This window comes from Octopus bimaculoides, chromosome 2 (assembly GCF_046866305.1).
Source record: "Octopus bimaculoides isolate indiv1 chromosome 2, ASM4686630v1, whole genome shotgun sequence".
Classification (NCBI taxonomy): domain Eukaryota; kingdom Metazoa; phylum Mollusca; class Cephalopoda; order Octopoda; family Octopodidae; genus Octopus; species Octopus bimaculoides.
Window position 1 is genome coordinate 145,824,411 of NC_142929.1, and position 18,063 is coordinate 145,842,473.

Below are 18,063 nucleotides of genomic sequence, written 5' to 3' on the forward strand. Positions count from 1 at the left end.
ATAATCAGTAGTCTCTATACAGCTTGAATAGAAACTACCTATTCAGTTCAAAGGCTTCTTTTCAATAGAATTCCTGAAACTTGAATTCTTGAACCCCACCCCAAACCTATGTAGACAAAACATAAGTGCTCTAATGTAAAACTTCACTATGCACTAAAGCATAAGTACAAACTGTTAAACCTCAAATTTCTTTTCTCTTTAACTCGCAAAAAAACATTTTTAATATTTGATAAGATAGAGATATTGAAACGAGTTCTATTTTAAATCGCTCACTGTAATAAAAATATTAAACATTCTCTAAAATATACTTTTGTGCTTTTTCCAACTTTATTTACTTTTTTAACATATATATATGTTGAATAAAATGAGACAACAAAGTATCATCATCATCATCATCATCGTCGTTTAACATCCGCTTTCCATGCTAGCATGGGTTGGACGATTTGACTGAGGACTGGTGAACCGGATGGCTACACCAGGCTCCAATCTGATCTGGCAGAGTTTCTACAGCTGGATGCCCTTCCTAACGCCAACCACTCTGAGAGTGTAGTGGGTGTTTTTACGTGCCACCGGCACGAAGGCCAGTCAGGCGGGTACTGGCAACGGCCACGCTCGAAATGGTGTATTTTATGTGCCACCTGCACAAGGGCCAGTCCAGGGGCACTGGCAATGATCTCGCTCGGATGTCTTACTGGCAAAGGCCACGCTCGAAATGGTGTATTACGTGTCACCTGCACAGGAGCCAGTCCATCGGCACTGGCAACGATCTTGCTCGATATATATATATATATATATTACAGTTCTATATTTAAGAGATGAGGAATTATGTACATTATTTACATTCGACGGATATTTGTCCTCATCTTGTTTGTTGTTAACACAACGTTTCAGCTGATACACCCTCCAGCCTTCTTTAGGTGTCTTGGGGAAATTTTGAACTTGAGTTCTCATTCCTATGGTATTAAGAGCGTGGGCTACTAACCCCAAGATTCCGAGTTCGATTCCAAGCAGTGACCTGAACACTAACAATAATAATAATAATAATAATATCGAAAAATACCTTAGGAATGAGAACCCAGGTTCGAAATTTCCCCAAGACACCTGAAGAAAGCTGGAGGGTATATCAGCCAAAACGTTGTGTTAACAAAACAAAGTGAGGACAAATATCAGTCAAATGTAAATAAAGTATATACATATATATATTTATGTACACTCATTCACACATCTACACATACAGAGTGCAGGCAGTATTCATTTGCATGATGACTGACTCAGGAAAAAATGTGTTTTTATTTTCTTAGATATATTTGTCAAATTTGGGTCAGTTTGTCTTCATGACATGCTCTCACTCGAATCCATCTTTCACTTCAATGACAACCTCCAAGCAACCTCAGGACTGACCACATGCCTTCATCACTATCTCTTGTTTTAGGCCCTAGTAATCCTGGCCCCACACTTGTCCTTTGTGTTGCAGCTGGATTTGTTGGTCTCTCATTCCACTGCACCCCACACAAAAAAGTTGAGGGGATTGCAGTCAGGTGAGTTGGAAGGCCAAATATCAGGTGCTGTTTGATCGAATAAATTCTCTGACAGCCAGTACTAGGTCTTCTGGCTGGTATGGCAAGGTGCAGTCTTGCTGTCTCATGTATGTCCTCCTTGCAGCTTCCTGGTCAATCCAGGGTGTCACCACCTTGCTCAGAGCACAGATGTACCTGCCATTGTTCAGCTTGAGGCTCTGAGATATCAAGTGGCATAATGTTACCTTCATTGCTGATGACACCAAAGACCATGATTGTTGCTGGAAATTTCATTGCATGACTCTGGGCACATCCTTGAGTGAGACAGTGAGCCACCTGTTGTTCTGGGGATTGATCTTCTGGTCTTGGTCAAAATTCTGCATATCTGGCTCCAGCAACTGTTTCAACTTGTTGATCAGCTTTTTGAAGTGCTTGAGTCACTTTTCTTGCATTGCCTTGGACAGAAATTGCCCTTGCAATGGCATGTATTGACTTGATGGGATCATTGTTAATGATCTCCTAGATTTCTGCAACAAATTCTAGCGTTCTGGTGGTATCAGATTGTTGATCATGGGTTTTTCTCTCTACTGTCGCCTTGTAGTCAAATCCTGAATCTCCCAGCTCCTTTTTGACCTTTTCCACCATCCTCCTGCTGATGTTAAAGAAGTTTGAAATTTCCTTGTTTGTCCTTTGGGCGCAGATTCCAAGGAGGGCTCCATGCTGCTTCCATAAATTGGGTTGGGAGGTTTGAAATTTTGCAAAAACATAAAGCAAAAATGCTTATTGTTTTTAAGAAAAAAACCGACAACAGAAGTAAAAAAAAAATGCATTAAGTTAGCAATTGAAAATTACAAATGAATACCGTCCACACCCAGTATATATATATATATATATATATATATATATATATATATATATCAATATATTATTTGTTTATTTAGGCGCATGTAAATTTTTTTGTATATGTAAGGATCTTTTGAAAACAAAATACATTCGTATATGTTCCCCTACTGTAAAGTTTTTCACTAATATCTATGCTTGTAAGGTTCATTTCTCTATTTGACTGGCTAAAAATTAGGTATCAAAACTATCATTTAAATCTTTGGATTTGCTGAGTCATCTCAGTCATTGAGAGGAATAGATGGAAGTTCAGAATGAAACTTGAGCTCTCATTTTTAACAAAAGCAGTTTTAGAAATGGCTATGTTGTTCATACAGAAATTCTATATCATTATATTGATATAGTAATCATTTGTGAAAGTTTATTTTGGGAGTTTGTTTCCTTCTTTATTATTCTTTAGCTTTTCTTTTTATTGCATACTGATATCTCAGAATTTTTTGTAATTTCTCTTTCTTTTCTCTTTGATTTTTTTGCCAGGACTTGGTGCTAACCCTAACAAGCCTTTACTTAGGAAAGCTAAAGTAATTCGAATGGAAATAAAGAAGCAAAAACTTAGTCAACAAGAGAATAGTCAGTCCAAAGATACTCCAACATCAAATGAGAGCTGCAGGGGAAAAGTAAGTCACTTATATATTTCGTGTCTGAATTTTACTTTTCAGATTTCAAATTTTATTATCTTGTAATTTTTTTGTACCAGTTTGTAAATTGCTGTATTTTGAACACAAAATCATAATTTCAAATATTGCTATTGTCATTGTGTTGTGTCCTTTGGTACAGTACAATACATTATACTGATTGGTTGCAAAATAAATGCCACTTCTCACTTCTTCTTGTGGTTGTTATTTAATCTCAGGTCAGCATTAATTGAGCTGATCCATAATCCAAGTCATACTGATTGTGACCATCTTTTTTTTAAGCACTGTGCATTTGAGATGACATTATCTGACAGAGTGGAATATCCTTTTTTAGATTTTAGAACTCAGAAGAGCAAAGGTTGCCACTTATAAATCTTTTTCAATACTTGCAACAAAATGTACTGCATTAGGAGCATCCAAGAGCTAAAAAAAGGTTTCCCTCATGAGCCTCTTGCTTGAGTACTTTATGATAGAAATAGCCTCCAGCTGCAAAAAATACTTGCTTTAACAATTTGCAAATGTTGAAAATTTGTGAAAACCACCCCATTTGTCATGAAAAATAATAGAAAGAAAAAAAGAAGTTATGTTGCCAAGCTCACAGTGGAAAGGGTAAAGCGGACATGTTTCACCTCTTGTCATTCTTCTTGTACCTGCAGGCAATGCATTTCCCTCAAACATTGATTCCTGAGCCATAGAAATTGTTTGGAGTTGAGTGTTGCAACCATTTCTAGCTTCTTTCTGTGTATGATATAGTCAGTCATTGAGAGAATTTCAAACTTTCATCATTTTTAGATTGTCTCTTCCTCTTTAATGAGTGACTGTCTGTATGTCTGTATTATTACTGTTCTTTTATACTCTAGACCCAAGGCCTGAAATTTTGGGGGAGAGGGGCCAGTCGGTTAGATCAACTCCAGTACGCAACTGGTGCTTAATTTATCAACCCCGAAAGGATGAAAGGCAAAGTTGACCTTGACGGACTGTATCATTACTGTTGATGGCAGTATATGCTTTCTCTGTGTTTGCTTTCATTATGTTGACCAGATCAGTCTGGAAGGATCTGCAAAATGCCAAGGGCATTGCCATTATTTTTTGTAGCTGATGGCCATGCTGGAGCACCAACTTTTAGTCAGTTATATCAACCCCAGAATTTAATTTGACACTTATTTTATTGTTCTCTATTGATTGAATGGCTAAGTCTTCTTTGGTATAAAGGATGTCCCTCAGTACTAAAGTATTTACTTTTGAGTTGCATGCACACAAAATGGGTTTTTGTATAATTTCTTTCTAGAAAGTTTTGTTTGGAAGGCACTGGCTAACCTGAAACTTTCTCATGTTGCCATGAAGTATGATCAAACCTTTGCACTGTTGAAGTTAAATGATGACTGTTTGGACACATACTTATACAGGACAGTAGAGACTTTGACAACACCTCCCTAATGAATTATTACAAGCCAAATAAGGACTATAGGATTTTGCCATTGATCTTTCATATTGAACTCATTATTATGATCATTGACCTAAAAACAAGTCAAGATAACCTCTGTGGTTGCTCAACTTGACTGAAATAGCAGCCTCAAATTTCCTTCAAATCGGATCCTACTAGCTTAAATAAGAACAGATGTCTAAGAAAAGAAAGCATGGAGCATTAACAGATGTTCATCATCTTCATCATCATCGTTTAACGTCCGCTTTCCATGCTAGCATGGGTTGAACGATTTGACTGAGGACTGGCGAACCAGAAGGCTGCACCAGGCTCCAATCTGATCTGGCAGAGTTTCTACAGCTGGATGCCCTTCCTAACACCAACCACTCCGAGAGTGTAGTGGGTGCTTTTACATGTCACCGGCACGAGGGCAAGTCGGGCGGTGCTGGCAACGACCATGCTCGAAATGGTGTTTTTTACGTGCCACCTGCACAGGAGCCCGTCCAGCGGCACTGGCAACGACCTCGCTCGAATGTTTTTTCACGTGCCAGTAAGGTGACACTGGTAACGATCACGCTCAAATGGTGCTATTTATGTGCCACTGGCATCGAAGCCAGACAGCTGCTCTGGCAGCATTTGAAACCTCTAATTGCTTAGAAAGTTTGAGAAAAAAGCAAGTTGGATGAATGGGTTCAATGATAGCCATGGTTGAGCAGACCCCCACGATCAAAGGCATTCCAGCTTTGATCATCACATTTGTTTGTAAGATCAGGGCATGAGTTGTGCTAGAATTGGCTGTTTCTTGCATATCTAGCAACTACATAAAGGCTCCTTTATCGGCTTCTGTTACTGGAGTGCCCTCATTTTCAGCTAGATTCACTGAGATAATAAAAATTTATGTAGATCACATAGTGATGTTTGTGATGGGCTTTGAGCTGATAATTTTCTTACAAGAAATTTCCTGCACTAAACAGTAAGCTACCAAAAAGCTTCTTGTAGAAACTGAAAGATGAGTTGAACTGTTTTCTGTTTACACTTGCTTGATTGTGTCATTGAGTTTGGCTTGTCTTGTGATGAAACCATTTCTGTTGCTTCTGTGTCTATGCAGCTTTGTTTCTATATTCTACTTCAGCTGCCACCTAAATATCAAAACCAACCTAAAACTCTTGAGGAACTTCTTGATGAACCTGCCCAACAACCAAATGTTGCTCACAAACTTGAGGTAAATTATGATCAGACAATTTAAAAAATTTTATATGCACTTGAAGTAAAAATTCATTTCTAGAGTAATCGTTTTTTTGCATTATTTTGTTGTTGATCCAACCATTATGTAACACGTATTGATTTTAAAAATAACTTATTTGACTTGATATTCAATCTCACCATTTTGCTTAATCCTGGATGAATTTGAACTGAATTTATGTTTTCCTGCTGATATTTTCTGTTTTCCCTGTTTATGTAACTAGGGTGTTTGTTTTTAATCTATTAACTGCAAAATTAAATTTCTTGCTTATTTCTTTAATGATGTAAAATATCTATCAGAAAATAGAATTGGTATTTTCCACATGTCACATTGTCTCAATAAACTTGACATATTTCAATAAAAAGCAGTTTCAAACATGACATTCCTCAACAAAAGATAGATTGGTATATAAAACTGCTTTCTGTAGTTACGGGTTAATGGTTAAATTTCCTTTTCACTAATGACTACTCAATACTAAATTGGTAATAGCACCAAGTTCTATTTGGCCATTGAAGTTGTGTATTTTCTGATAAACTACAGTGAAAGTGTCTGATCAAATAATCAATATGAAAATAAAATATCTCACTGTATGCAAAGTTATAGGTCCATGAGCAGCACATCCTGCATCTCCTTTATTTTTTTAATACCTTCCCACCTGAAACCACCCCTGTTTCTATGTTACAATACCTCCTGTTATTTATAGTTAAGGTAACACTTCCCATGATTTTGTGTAAGAACTTTTATGTTCTAAACACCAGTTTAAAAATGATGTAATTAGTTATTTTACTAAATCACACTAAATTCTTAATTATTTTCAAAATTGATTGAAAGTAATGACATTGTACTTCATTAGAAATTTGGTCATCCAAGGGTTAAATGTTGTCGCTATCCTTTGTCTTGTGGACTGTGCCATTGTTTTCCTCCCTGAAGACAGAGTGACCACTGACTTACTTGTCACTTACAGTCCAACAACAGTTAATATTATATCTTCACACACACATTGTTCTTTCAGATAAGGCTAATACGATCAAAACCTAAATGTTCAGCCTTCAACTCCACATTTAAAGAAAGCCATCAGGTGTACTATAATTACCAAACAAATGTGCATAATGATTCTCCTGAGAAACCCAATGTTAAGCAATTTACCTGCTTCCTTGTGGACTCTCCATTGATCCTTAAGGTAATAACTGTTTTTACATTGTTTATTCTTTTTCATATGTTCCCACCTCCTTGGATTGGCATGCATAGATTAAGCTGGTTCTGACTAGTCCTGCCTCCACAGAGTTCAAGTATTCATATGAAGATTCTTACAATATATTCAAACAATACCAGATGACCATTCATAAAGAAAAAGCGTCTTCATGTACAAAACGTGACTTTGGAGATTTCTTAGTGAATTCCCCATTTGAGGTAGCAGTAAGATCTTTTTTCTAGTCTTCAAACTGCTTTGCTATTGATCCACCGTTCAATACTGTTCAGATTGTGTGTGAATGTGATTTACTCAATATGCCTAAATATGAATACAACTGTTTTTACTTGGGTTAAATTATCTCACTTAACATTTCTGTATAATATATTGATTGCTTCATCTTGAACAATGTTTTCTTGCTCATCTTTTCCCATAACTAGTGCTAAGTTGCTTTCATTTGCATAGTGGTTTCATTTCATTGTTGTTGTCATTGTTGATTACCAGGTGAGCCTTGATTAAGAAGCCTTTTGGTTAAATCCATTCCAGCCATGACTATTCTGCCTTTCTCTTATATCAGGGAACTCACTGCCATATTTTCCAGCATGCCTTTTCTAATATTGTAGAGTGTAGCTTAAGGGAGATTTTGGTTGTTTTTTTCTAGTAGCTTGAGCAACCACATGGAGGCTTCTTTATTAGCTTGACTTAATCTAGCAGCAATGTAATGTGGCTTTAAAATTTTCTCAGGCTTTCACTGTGTTGCTTGCAGTTTCAGATTTAGCTTCATGTTCTAAATCATTTTGATAAGTTTTATCTTGCTTTAGATTGTTGGATTGCCAAAGAAAAAAATAATCCATTCATTTTCCTTTTTCACTTTGTGGTCTCTTTAAAATATATGTATTTCAGAATTACTTATTTTAATGCTTTCCAAATTGACCCAATGAGGAGTCTATGCAATAATTCAGCCCACAAAAAATAGCAATCAAATCTTCCTCAAATCACATTTTACTGTTTTAAAACCAGGACATATTAAATATATTCTCGATACACTGGCACTTGTGCTGGTGGCACGTGAAAAGACATTCGAGCAAGGTCATTGCCAGTGTGGCTGGACTGGCTCCTGTGCAGGTGGCACGTAAAATACACCATTTTGAGCATGGCCGTTGCCAGTACCACCTGACTGGCCTTCATGCCGGTGGCACGTAAAAGCACCCACTGCACTCTCGGAGTGGTTGGCGTTAGGAAGGGCATCCAGCTGTAGAAACTCTGCCAAATCAGATTCGAGCCTGGTGTAGCCATCTGGTTCGCCAGTCCTCAATCAAATCGTCCAACCCATGCTAGCATGGAAAGCGGATGTTAAACGATGATGATGACTGTACTTGGGGAAGAAAGTGGGACCATCTTGGTATCAACACTTTTGCTTTCAGCTTTTGCTGACCAAAAGCTAAACAACAACAGTATGATCTGCATTAAATAGGGAGCGAGAGAATTGTGTTTCTCTTTAAAACAAACTTTATCATTCCGATTTTATTTTTTTAATAAATTGATTTGGGAGAAGACACTGTAGCCATGGTCTTCATAGTCCCTTTGAAACAAGTTGTTTTTGAACTGCTGTAGGAACATCAGTCAGAAAGGGAATTCCAGGGGGATAACATTCTTGAGGAGGAAAATATTATGCCTAGGAATTAGTATATGGATTTTTTTTTTTTTTATGTCGGGAGGCAAACATGAGTGATGAGAGAAGAGTCAGATGGAGGCCTACACCAGACTAACCAACTCCAAAGAGCAGAAGCTGCTGTAGTAGCTGTGGAAAAAATGACAAGATTGTGTGCCTGTGGTCTTTTTCTGGATGTAGTCTGATATCCAGTTGTGCAGTAAGATCACCATTCAAGTTGTGGAAGTAGTATTTCATTCTGGGTTTCACTTGGGAGCTAAAATATTTTCTGGCCGCAAAGAGAATTGCTAACCTTTGTTTCATTGAAATTGTGTGACTGTCAGGAGAAATCATTAGTGATTGTGAAGACTGCCTTTTTGTCTTGGCTTCACTTTAATCATTCAAGTTCTTCAAATATTTTAAAATTGTTTGAAATGAATTCCTTCAAATGCCTAGATGACTTTTAAAAAGTAGTTGTTGCCTAGGTAACTTATTCAATAGTAGAGATAGATGAGAGTAAGAACAAGGGGAATATGTTCAAGGAACAATTGCTTCTACTGGTAACAAAGAACTTCTCTGCCCAAGTAATGGGTTAACTGAGTACTTCTTATGTATGAAGTGTGATATTGCACGATGGCAAAACATGGTCACTGAAGAGTGTGTGTGTGTGTAGAGGATGTACGAAAGTCAGGAAAAAATGAAGCAAGCAAAGCTTCACTGAATATGCAGTAATATTGTTAATAAACAATGGAGAACAAATGAGCTGGGGGAAAATGGGTACAAGAGGAATTGGCAGTAGTGTAGAAGAGAAGTGACTTTTGGTATGGACATGTGATGTGTGAAGAAAATAATAGTTGGGTAAAAAATGTCAAGCAATCAAGTGGAAGAAGATAGGAAGAAATGATGACGGTTGCTCTTAGCCTGCTGAATCAAGGGACCACAACAAGTATTAAGATACTACTAGTAAAGGCATGTTCAACTCGTGCAAGCTAGAAAAGATGATGATAGTCTATAATATTTTTCTGAACACACATGTTAAATATACTAATAAGGAGCATTCATAAGTGAAACTTTTGTTTCAGGTAATTATACCTTGTTACATCTAGTTTTATCAAAAAGTACTGTAGAATTATGAAAATTAGATCATTGTCCTTCAAGTACAGGTATACCTATTTGATTAAGAAGTTTGCTTTGCAACCACATATTTCTGGGTTCAAGCCCAACAAAAGGCACTTTGGACAAGTGTCTTCTGCCATAACCATAAAGTTGCTGAATCTTCGTTAGTGATATATCTATATACAAGTCTGTAGAAATGAAGTAAACTATCTGAAGAGGATGTGACTTTGATGAACTTAGCCAGTCAATATCAGCCAGTATCAGATCTAAGTAGTTTGGTCAGTATAATTGACTGTGGGCAATGTCCCAACATGGTTGCAGTCTATTGGTTGAATCCAATAAAAGAAAAGAATAAAACATTGCCGTAATAACAGTGACAATTATGATGATATATGAATATCTCTTGGCAGGATTTGGGTAGGTCTGCAATATTGCACATTGCCACTGATTTTGATCCTACATGATCCCTTTAGACATGACCCTTCTATGTATCACCATCACTTCCTTCCACATCTTTCTCTGCCACAGGAACTAGCAACATAACACTTTTCATCCAACATTTATTATCCATGTCTGTTACATGTCCTTACCACTAAAGTCAGTTCCTATAATACCCCCAGTCCCCCACTGATCTAACATCTCATGTATTGTATTTCTTACAGCTTACTTTTGGTTTAGACAGAAAAACCTTTCGTTGCCAACAAAGACAACTACTAAACACCTTTCATCTTTCCTTACTTTAATTACTGTACTATCACTATAATTACCCCTTATTGCTGTTTAATCTCAGGCCTTTTTTTGATTGAATATATCAGTCACTCCAATCATAACCATTTTTTTTTTTCAGGCATAGTGTATCTAAGACTAAATTATCTGATGTTTTTTTTTTCTTTAAAGATAATAAATTGTAAATTGTCATTTATATCTAGCTAGTCAATGATGTCATAAAAACTGCCTCATTAGTTTGTTTTGCACTAATTAAATCATTCTTTAGTGACAAAAATTATATGCTATATTCAGCCAGCTTGTCTGATGAGTTTCATGACTGTTTCTATAGCTAGCTATTGTTCATAAATCAAATCTGAAGTCACATGTTTTAATAAGTCCTTTGAAACCTTTCTTCATTCATTACATTATTAGAGAATCCAGTTAAAAGAAAAAAAGGCTTCAGGTAGAAATTCAACTCTTGGATGAACACTATCTAACTGGTGGTTTCATTGCTACTCTTCTTATTCACAGCAACAATTCATATAGTGCTGACCTGTAATTCTATGCAATACAAATATGCTCAAAATCTGAGTTGATGGTGATTTGTTTCCTTTAATTTTATTGTAAGAATATTGGGCCCATCATATGGCTGTTGGTTTTTTCTCTTTCTACTGTTATATTTAGCATTTAAAACATTTTACTTCCCATATAGTGAATAGGTAGTTCTTGTATACTGTTCCTGATGGTTCTTTAAACTTGCATGTTAGTACATCTTGAAAATTTATACACAATCATTTAAGACTTTTTTTTAGTTTGTAGCTGCTTTAGAGCCATTATTTTTTGTTGCCAATGGTGGAGTAGGTTTTTAAATATAAACATTTGCTGCAATTGGGTGTTTTATGTATAATAATTGTTTTTTCTTATAAAGTACTGCTTCAGTGAAGTTTAAAATGCTATTTTTCAACCAGGCAGAATTCCTTCCCTTACACTGGAGATTTATCTGAAACTTGTTTTCAATTTTACAGCACAGAGACCTTCCTGGTGGCCCACCTAATGGGTATGGCTCATTTCACCACCAGTACATACTTGATGGTAAAATGATTGCTGTTGGTGTGATTGATGTCCTACCAAATTGCTTGTCATCAGTATATTTTTATTATGATCCAGAGTATTCTTTTTTATCACTTGGAACATACTCAGCTTTAAGGTAAGTTAATGTTAGACTATCACTGTGGTGATACATTCGTTTGGAACAGTTTGCTATAAATTCTTAAATTAGCAAATACCTTAGTGATTAATGCAAAAAGAGTTATTCTATTAATAAACAGCTTATTTGAAAATCATCTGCAGAAAATATTCATTACAAAAAGTATGAATTATTGTGGAGCCATTCTCAGTTGTAGCCAACTACTTAATCATTTATTCTCTCCCTCCCTCCTACTCAATAATTCTTTCCCTCTGTGTATCTATGTGTGATGTTTCTTCACTCATTGCCTGGTACCAAGCCTAGTATTCACATTAATCCTGTCATCCTGTATGTCTTATCTTAACTCTATTTCTCTTTTACTCTCTATTTTATTGAAGAGGGTTGTTGTGCTAATAAGAAATACATAGGTTCTGTTTCACTTCTCTCATTATTATTAGTTAACCATTCAACTAACTGATTGTTTAATTAAACATTTGGTCAGTCGTAGGGTCATCAGTCCTTTTGTTGTCACTTGTAACCTCATGAAGGACATATCCTCATTATTTGTCTCATCGTTATCATTTAATGTCTTCCAGCTGACATGGGTTGGACTGTCTCTTACCTAATTTTCAGATTCTATATTTTAATGGTGATGTGTATGAGAGGGAGAGAGGTGGAGTGTACTTGCATCTGTGTGCATGATATGTATTCTCTAAGTGTGTATAAAATTGTGTGTGCATGCACACGCACCTGTTTGATTTGGATTATATAATAATTTTTTATTATTCAATTTTTTTTTTTTTTACTTTTCAAAAGTTCTAATTTAAATAATTATCTAGCAAAAAAAAAGAGAGCAAATACATTTAACCAAGATGTATCTTTTTCCTAAAAATTACTCTTTTGTTTTTTAAGTATGCAGTAAATTGCTTTTTTATTTTCTATAATTCATGTTTGTTGCAGCTGAATTTACATTTTGTTTTACAGAGAAATTGCTTTGGTAAGGTCTCTCCACAAAATTCAACCAAATATAGAATATTATTATATGGGGTATTATATACATTCCTGTCCTAAAATGCGATATAAGGTCAGTACAGATTTTTTCTTCTGTTTTTATTAGTTGTTTGTTTCAGTTTGTGTATGATTTTGAACTGTCTGCTCTTCCATCTTATAAAGTTTAAACTTTCTTTTTAGGGTCAGTATTTTCCTTCTTCTCTACTCTGTCCGGAGACTTATCACTGGTTTCCTATTGAAAAATGCTTACCAAAATTGAATGAGAAAAAATACTGCCGTTTTTCAGATCCAGATGAAGGTGAGTGTACATGAAACCATTAAAAAATGATTGCTGTTAAAAGATTTATAAGAACACAAATGAGAATTGATATGAATAGATATAAATGAAAGAAGGCATGTGATCTAGTGGTTAGGGTATTCATCTAACAGTTGTAAGGTCATGAGTTCGATTCCCGGTAGTGTGTTGTGTCTTTGAGCAAGACACTTTATTTCACGTTGCTCCAACCCCCTCAGTTGGCAAAAACAAGTTGTACCTGTAATTCAAAGAGCCTTGTCACATTCTGTATCACACTGAATCCCCCTGAGAACTATGTTAAGGGTACCCGGGTCTGTGGCATGCTCAGCCACTTGCACATTAATTTCATGAGTAGGCTGTTCCGTTGATCAGATCAACTGAAAACCTTATCATAACTGAGGGAGTGCCATTAGATAAAAATGAAATTATTGTTTCATTAATTTTCTAGTAATTTTTTTTATTGATCATTTTTATGTCTGATTTTCCATGGCAGCTCAGACATGAATTTATTTGATTAGTATTTTATAGCCTGATACTTTTCCTGTTGTAAAACTGTTTTCTATTTTTCAAGTAAAGTACTTTTATTCTGCTTATCACAAGTTGCAGAGTCTATTGTTTATAGGGGACATAAATCTATCCCTTTCTTTTGCACAAACTGTCATGTAAATATACACACGGATACATGTGTATATGACGGGCTTCACAGTTTCCATCTACTAATATCACTCATGAAGTACTGGTCAACTTGAGACGCTTGCTCAACCTGCCACACAGGATAAAGCCTGAAACCATGCGGGTGCGAAGTGACCTGCATATCCATTCTACCATGCCTTTCTGTATCAAATAATTTCTTGTAAAACAGCATTTAACTTCTGTCTTTCATGCTAGCTATGATGTGTATATTATGCATGGCTCAGTGGTTAGAGTTTTGGGCTTACAACTGTGAGCTTGATTCTTGGATTGGGCTGTGTGTTGTGTCCTTGAGCAAAACATTTTATTTCATATTACTCCAGTTCACTCAGATGTAAAAATGTTATGTCTCTGATGCCAAGCTGTATCAGCCTTTGCTTTTCACTTGGACAACATTAGGTGAGGGGAGACTGGCATGCATGGACAACTTGCTGGTCTTCTATAAACAGCCTTGCTTGGACTTCATTTGTGACTGAAGGGATCTTTACCCTTTACTGTTTATTAACAAATCAGTAAATATATAAGTTTCATGTAGTTATCCAAGTAACTCTTAGTGGACATGAATATCTGAGAAATAATCATATGTAATAGACATTAAGCACTTCCCTGGAAATGACTAGAGAATTTTGTTTCGTGTGTATATATGTCTGTAGAATCACAAGACTTTGATTAATAGATTAAAAAATAACAAGTCTGTTCATTGTCTTTTAATTCTAGTTGATGAAAATGGTAATGTTGACCCAAACAGGGTTCTCATTTTACATGAACAACAAGAAATGTCCTTTGAGATGTATCACCAATTAAAACCTGAAGCCAATGATGAAAACCAAGTGATGGAATATGCAAACTTTGTTGGGAAATCATGTGCACAGCGAATGTTCCTCTTCCGTGTATAGCTTTATTTGTTTTATCTCTCTGCTTGAAATCATATTGTAAATTATTTATGCAAATTCAATGTATATTTGAGTGGGGTGACAGCTTCTCTATTTTTATGATGCTTTTACAGTTTTTATTTAGAACCTAATCAGTTTCAATCATTTTTATACTTGCCATTTCATCAACATAGACTACTAGATCAGGAAGAGAAAAAGAAAGGCACTATTTTTCATTTACTTTGATAGGTTCAGCATTAGAAAAAAACTTATTTATTGAAATAACTTTTCAACTAGAACAGATTTAGTGTTTTGACTCCCAAATTCCACACTGTCTAAGTTAATTCTAAGAAATCATGTCATGCACATTGCATCTCCAATCTAAGCTTTGCAACACAAGCTTTTTCTTCTCAGTGTTCCCTGTAAAATGGTTCTTATAAAATTACTATCCCATCTAAGTTCATTATTCTTGGAACTGCAGGCATGTGTCTTTAACTCCAAAATTCTTGCAAGAACCAAGTTATCTGAAAAGTTATTCAACCAGAGCTAGATCTCATGGAATAACTATGTGAAGAATATACACTTTCACTTTACCATTGACTCAACTTTGAAGATTACATAGCTTGTAAGAAATAGTAACCAAATCTCTGCAATAGACAGTAAGCGATCTTTTGGGAGTAACGATTTTCATGCAAATAACCAAATCAAGATATTACTATTTACTCAGCTGCTGAAGTGATGCTGCAATGTTGTAAAACCACAGGTCCAAAGTTTACAATGCTTGAAGCCCAAAGTTTTTTTGTCTCAAGTGAAATTCCTTAAAGTAATCAAATTGGGTTATAAAAGTTCTGGTTAGTTGAATTGCATTTTTTTTTTGGTAAACTGATGAAACAATAAAGTCTTTTAATTTAATTTGTTTTTGTGGAATCTTATTATTCTAACCAGTACTTTTTCAGGTTTAGGAGATTTTTCTAATTGCATCTGCCATATGTTGCTTATAATGAATTAGAAAAGACCATAGATATTTAAACCATCAGTCAGAACTAAATATGCCTTGATAATGTGCAGTTATGTTTTAAGTTCTCAGCACCGTGGCTGTAGATTAAATAACAGCAGTATGAATGAAGCCTGTTGATAGACTAGGCTGCTGACAACACTCTCACCTGTCTATTAATTTAATTATTATGGATCTTAAAGTTCAGTTTCATCTTCAAAGTATTATCTGTAGCTCATCAACCAAATTTGTGTAAAACCACCTGCACTAAGCCTAATTAATAAAATGTGAAATAAAATAGAGCCAATTTTAAAAACCATTTTATTGAAGAAATGTTATGAGAATTGCACGAAGGTATAATATTTCGTTAAATATAAAGTGTTTTAACTAGTTTTAACAGTAGGAAAAGTCCTGTTTTAATAACACTCAACAGTTGTGGTTCTATTTACATTCACAGAAGTTCTCCTTGCTCCAAGAATAAACAGGATAGACATTTAATAACAATTAATAGACGTAAGGAAAATGAAATTTTACAATTGATTATCTAGAATTGAAATTTAAATCTGTAATTTAGCCTGGAATTTCTCAGGCTTTACAGTATGACAGAAACACAATTTGATTTATCTTTTACGGCACCAGTCATAATCAGCTCAGTACAAGCAAGCCTTTGGCACAAAGGTAGCCAACATGTCAAACACTCTGGGAATCCCACTGTACATTTTGCCAAGTGGTCAGATCATGTCACCTGTGTTGTGTGGTTGCAGCAGTTATGGGTAAGGTGAACTTATCAAAAGCTACAAAGTCTGGATTATTTGGAATTCACTGGTGATAGTCTTTGTTAACCAAGCACTAGTTTTAGAGTTAGCATTGCTATTAATTTTGTGGATTGTAAGTTCTTTACTAAGTCATTATTTTCAAAATCAATTGAAAGATAGACATAATTTATAAAATTATTAAAGGTGTGCTTTGCAGACTAACACTGGTATTAGGAGGAAGGGATTAAAATGATTTTTTTTTTCTGCCCCCAGCAATGGCTAGTTGATTACCCGTTAGAAATGTAGATTTAAAACTGTCCTTAGCAATTGTACAGCTTATAAAATATCTTTTCCCCCAGTATAACTATGGTTGTGGCACACAAATTGAATTACCCTTGGAGTATTGGACACCCAGAAGTATGCATTTTCTACCACTTGTAAGTAGAGGAAGCACAGAGTTGGTTTGTGGATGGAATAAGACCAGATGATCAGTTGTATAAACTAATTTCACATGATTAGGGAACTAGAACGCTCCCAATATAAAATACCACAGATCCTACAATTGAAGTAGATCCAGGGATTTCTTTTTTAAAAAAAAAACCTTCCCTCCTCACACACGCTCATGTACACAAACATTAGTGATGGCTGTTATTTCTCAATTCTGTTGCTGGAAATATCTTGTGACTTCAAATCTAATTTTCCCCCAAATTTTAAGAGTTTATTTCCATCCAACCTATGATAGTGTATGTTTGCAGTATTTGAGAGATACAAACTTGAATGTTGTATTTGAAAATAAATAATTTACCTTTGCAGATCTACTAAGATGCCCTATTACAGAACAATATGTTTTAGTTATATTGTTTCTACTTGTTGGCAATGTTCATGGAATAATATGCCTTATATTTTCTCAGACAAACAATATATTATTCAGTTCTGTTCTGTTCTGGATTCAAAGATCAGTTGATTCCACACTTAATTTGTATGGATTGTTCTTATTTTAGTTGGTTCAAACATTCAATTCTTATCTTGGAAATCGACAGCCTTTTCACACACGTGTTGTGTGTCCTGTTTTCCAGTTAAACCTATTAAATAAACAATTAAAATGACCATTTTACAACAATGCTACTATATATATAAAATCAATGTTTTATATCTACTCATTATTATAAACACTAAGACTTAGGGCTATTATTACTATAACAATCATAAACTCTTACTGGTTTTGGTCAATTATATTGCTTCTTCCGCTTCATCAAATACAGAATTTTATCAATTTCTACTCAATATATAATTTTTAAAAATAAAATCATTAGATTTAAATATTTTATATACTTGTGTGTATGCACACACACATATATAGGCACACTTCTCAACCACATGGTTCTGGGTTCAATCCCACTGCATGGCACCTTGGGCAAATGTCTTCTATATAGCCTTGAGTGGATTCAGCAGACAGGAACTGAAATAAGCCCCTTGTATATAAATGTATAAGGGTGTTTGTCTTGACATTGCAATGATAGTTGTAAACAAGTGTCACTATCAAACAAGCAACGTCATTCAAATTCCAGTATTCTGTGAGAACATATCTAGCCATGGGGAAATATCTTGCTTGAAAAGAATGAGGGTTGGTGACAGGAAGGGCATCCAATTGTAGAAAATCTGCCGCAAACTTTATCCAACACACACAAGCATGAAAAAGTGGAGGTTAAATGATGATGTATATATGCCAAGCTCTCTACAAAACATCACTCACAAAATGTTGGTCAAAAAACTTAACTACACAACCATGCCAAAAGTAATATATTTTTAGCTGAGCTAAATACTATATGGCATGTGGTTTGCTACAAAACTATTCCACTACTGAACAACAGTTAGACC

General features: G+C 35.3%; 2 protein-coding genes across 50 annotated transcripts in view; one reads left to right on the forward strand and one right to left on the reverse strand.

Moving 5' to 3' along the window:
- The window catches only part of LOC106875152 (arginyl-tRNA--protein transferase 1), a 29,298-nt gene extending 13,950 nt beyond the window's left edge, over nucleotides 1-15,348 (forward strand). For 3 of the 6 annotated variants that reach the window (XM_089347880.1, XM_014923165.3, XM_014923168.3), the window contains exons 4-10: nucleotides 2,895-3,034; nucleotides 5,608-5,697; nucleotides 6,731-6,898; nucleotides 11,408-11,589; nucleotides 12,553-12,652; nucleotides 12,760-12,877; nucleotides 14,282-15,348. In XM_089347880.1, the coding sequence (XP_089204006.1) occupies nucleotides 2,895-3,034; nucleotides 5,608-5,697; nucleotides 6,731-6,898; nucleotides 11,408-11,589; nucleotides 12,553-12,652; nucleotides 12,760-12,877; nucleotides 14,282-14,460 (977 nt within the window). In that variant the 3' untranslated portion in view covers nucleotides 14,461-15,348. Of the gene's footprint in view, nucleotides 1-2,894; nucleotides 3,035-5,607; nucleotides 5,698-6,730; nucleotides 6,899-6,966; nucleotides 7,132-11,407; nucleotides 11,590-12,552; nucleotides 12,653-12,759; nucleotides 12,878-14,281 lie in introns of all 6 variants that reach the window. The other 3 variants (XM_014923166.3, XM_089347881.1, XM_014923167.3) reach the window with 2 other exon arrangements.
- Nucleotides 15,349-15,734: 386 nt separating this feature from the next.
- Nucleotides 15,735-18,063, reverse strand: part of LOC106875150 (FERM domain-containing protein 4A) — a 363,595-nt gene continuing 361,266 nt past the window's right edge. For all 44 annotated transcript variants that reach the window (XM_089347864.1, XM_089347848.1, XM_089347840.1 and 41 more), the window contains one exon: nucleotides 15,735-17,267. The gene's annotated coding sequence lies outside the window, so the exon portion shown is untranslated. The remainder of the gene's footprint in view (nucleotides 17,268-18,063) is intronic.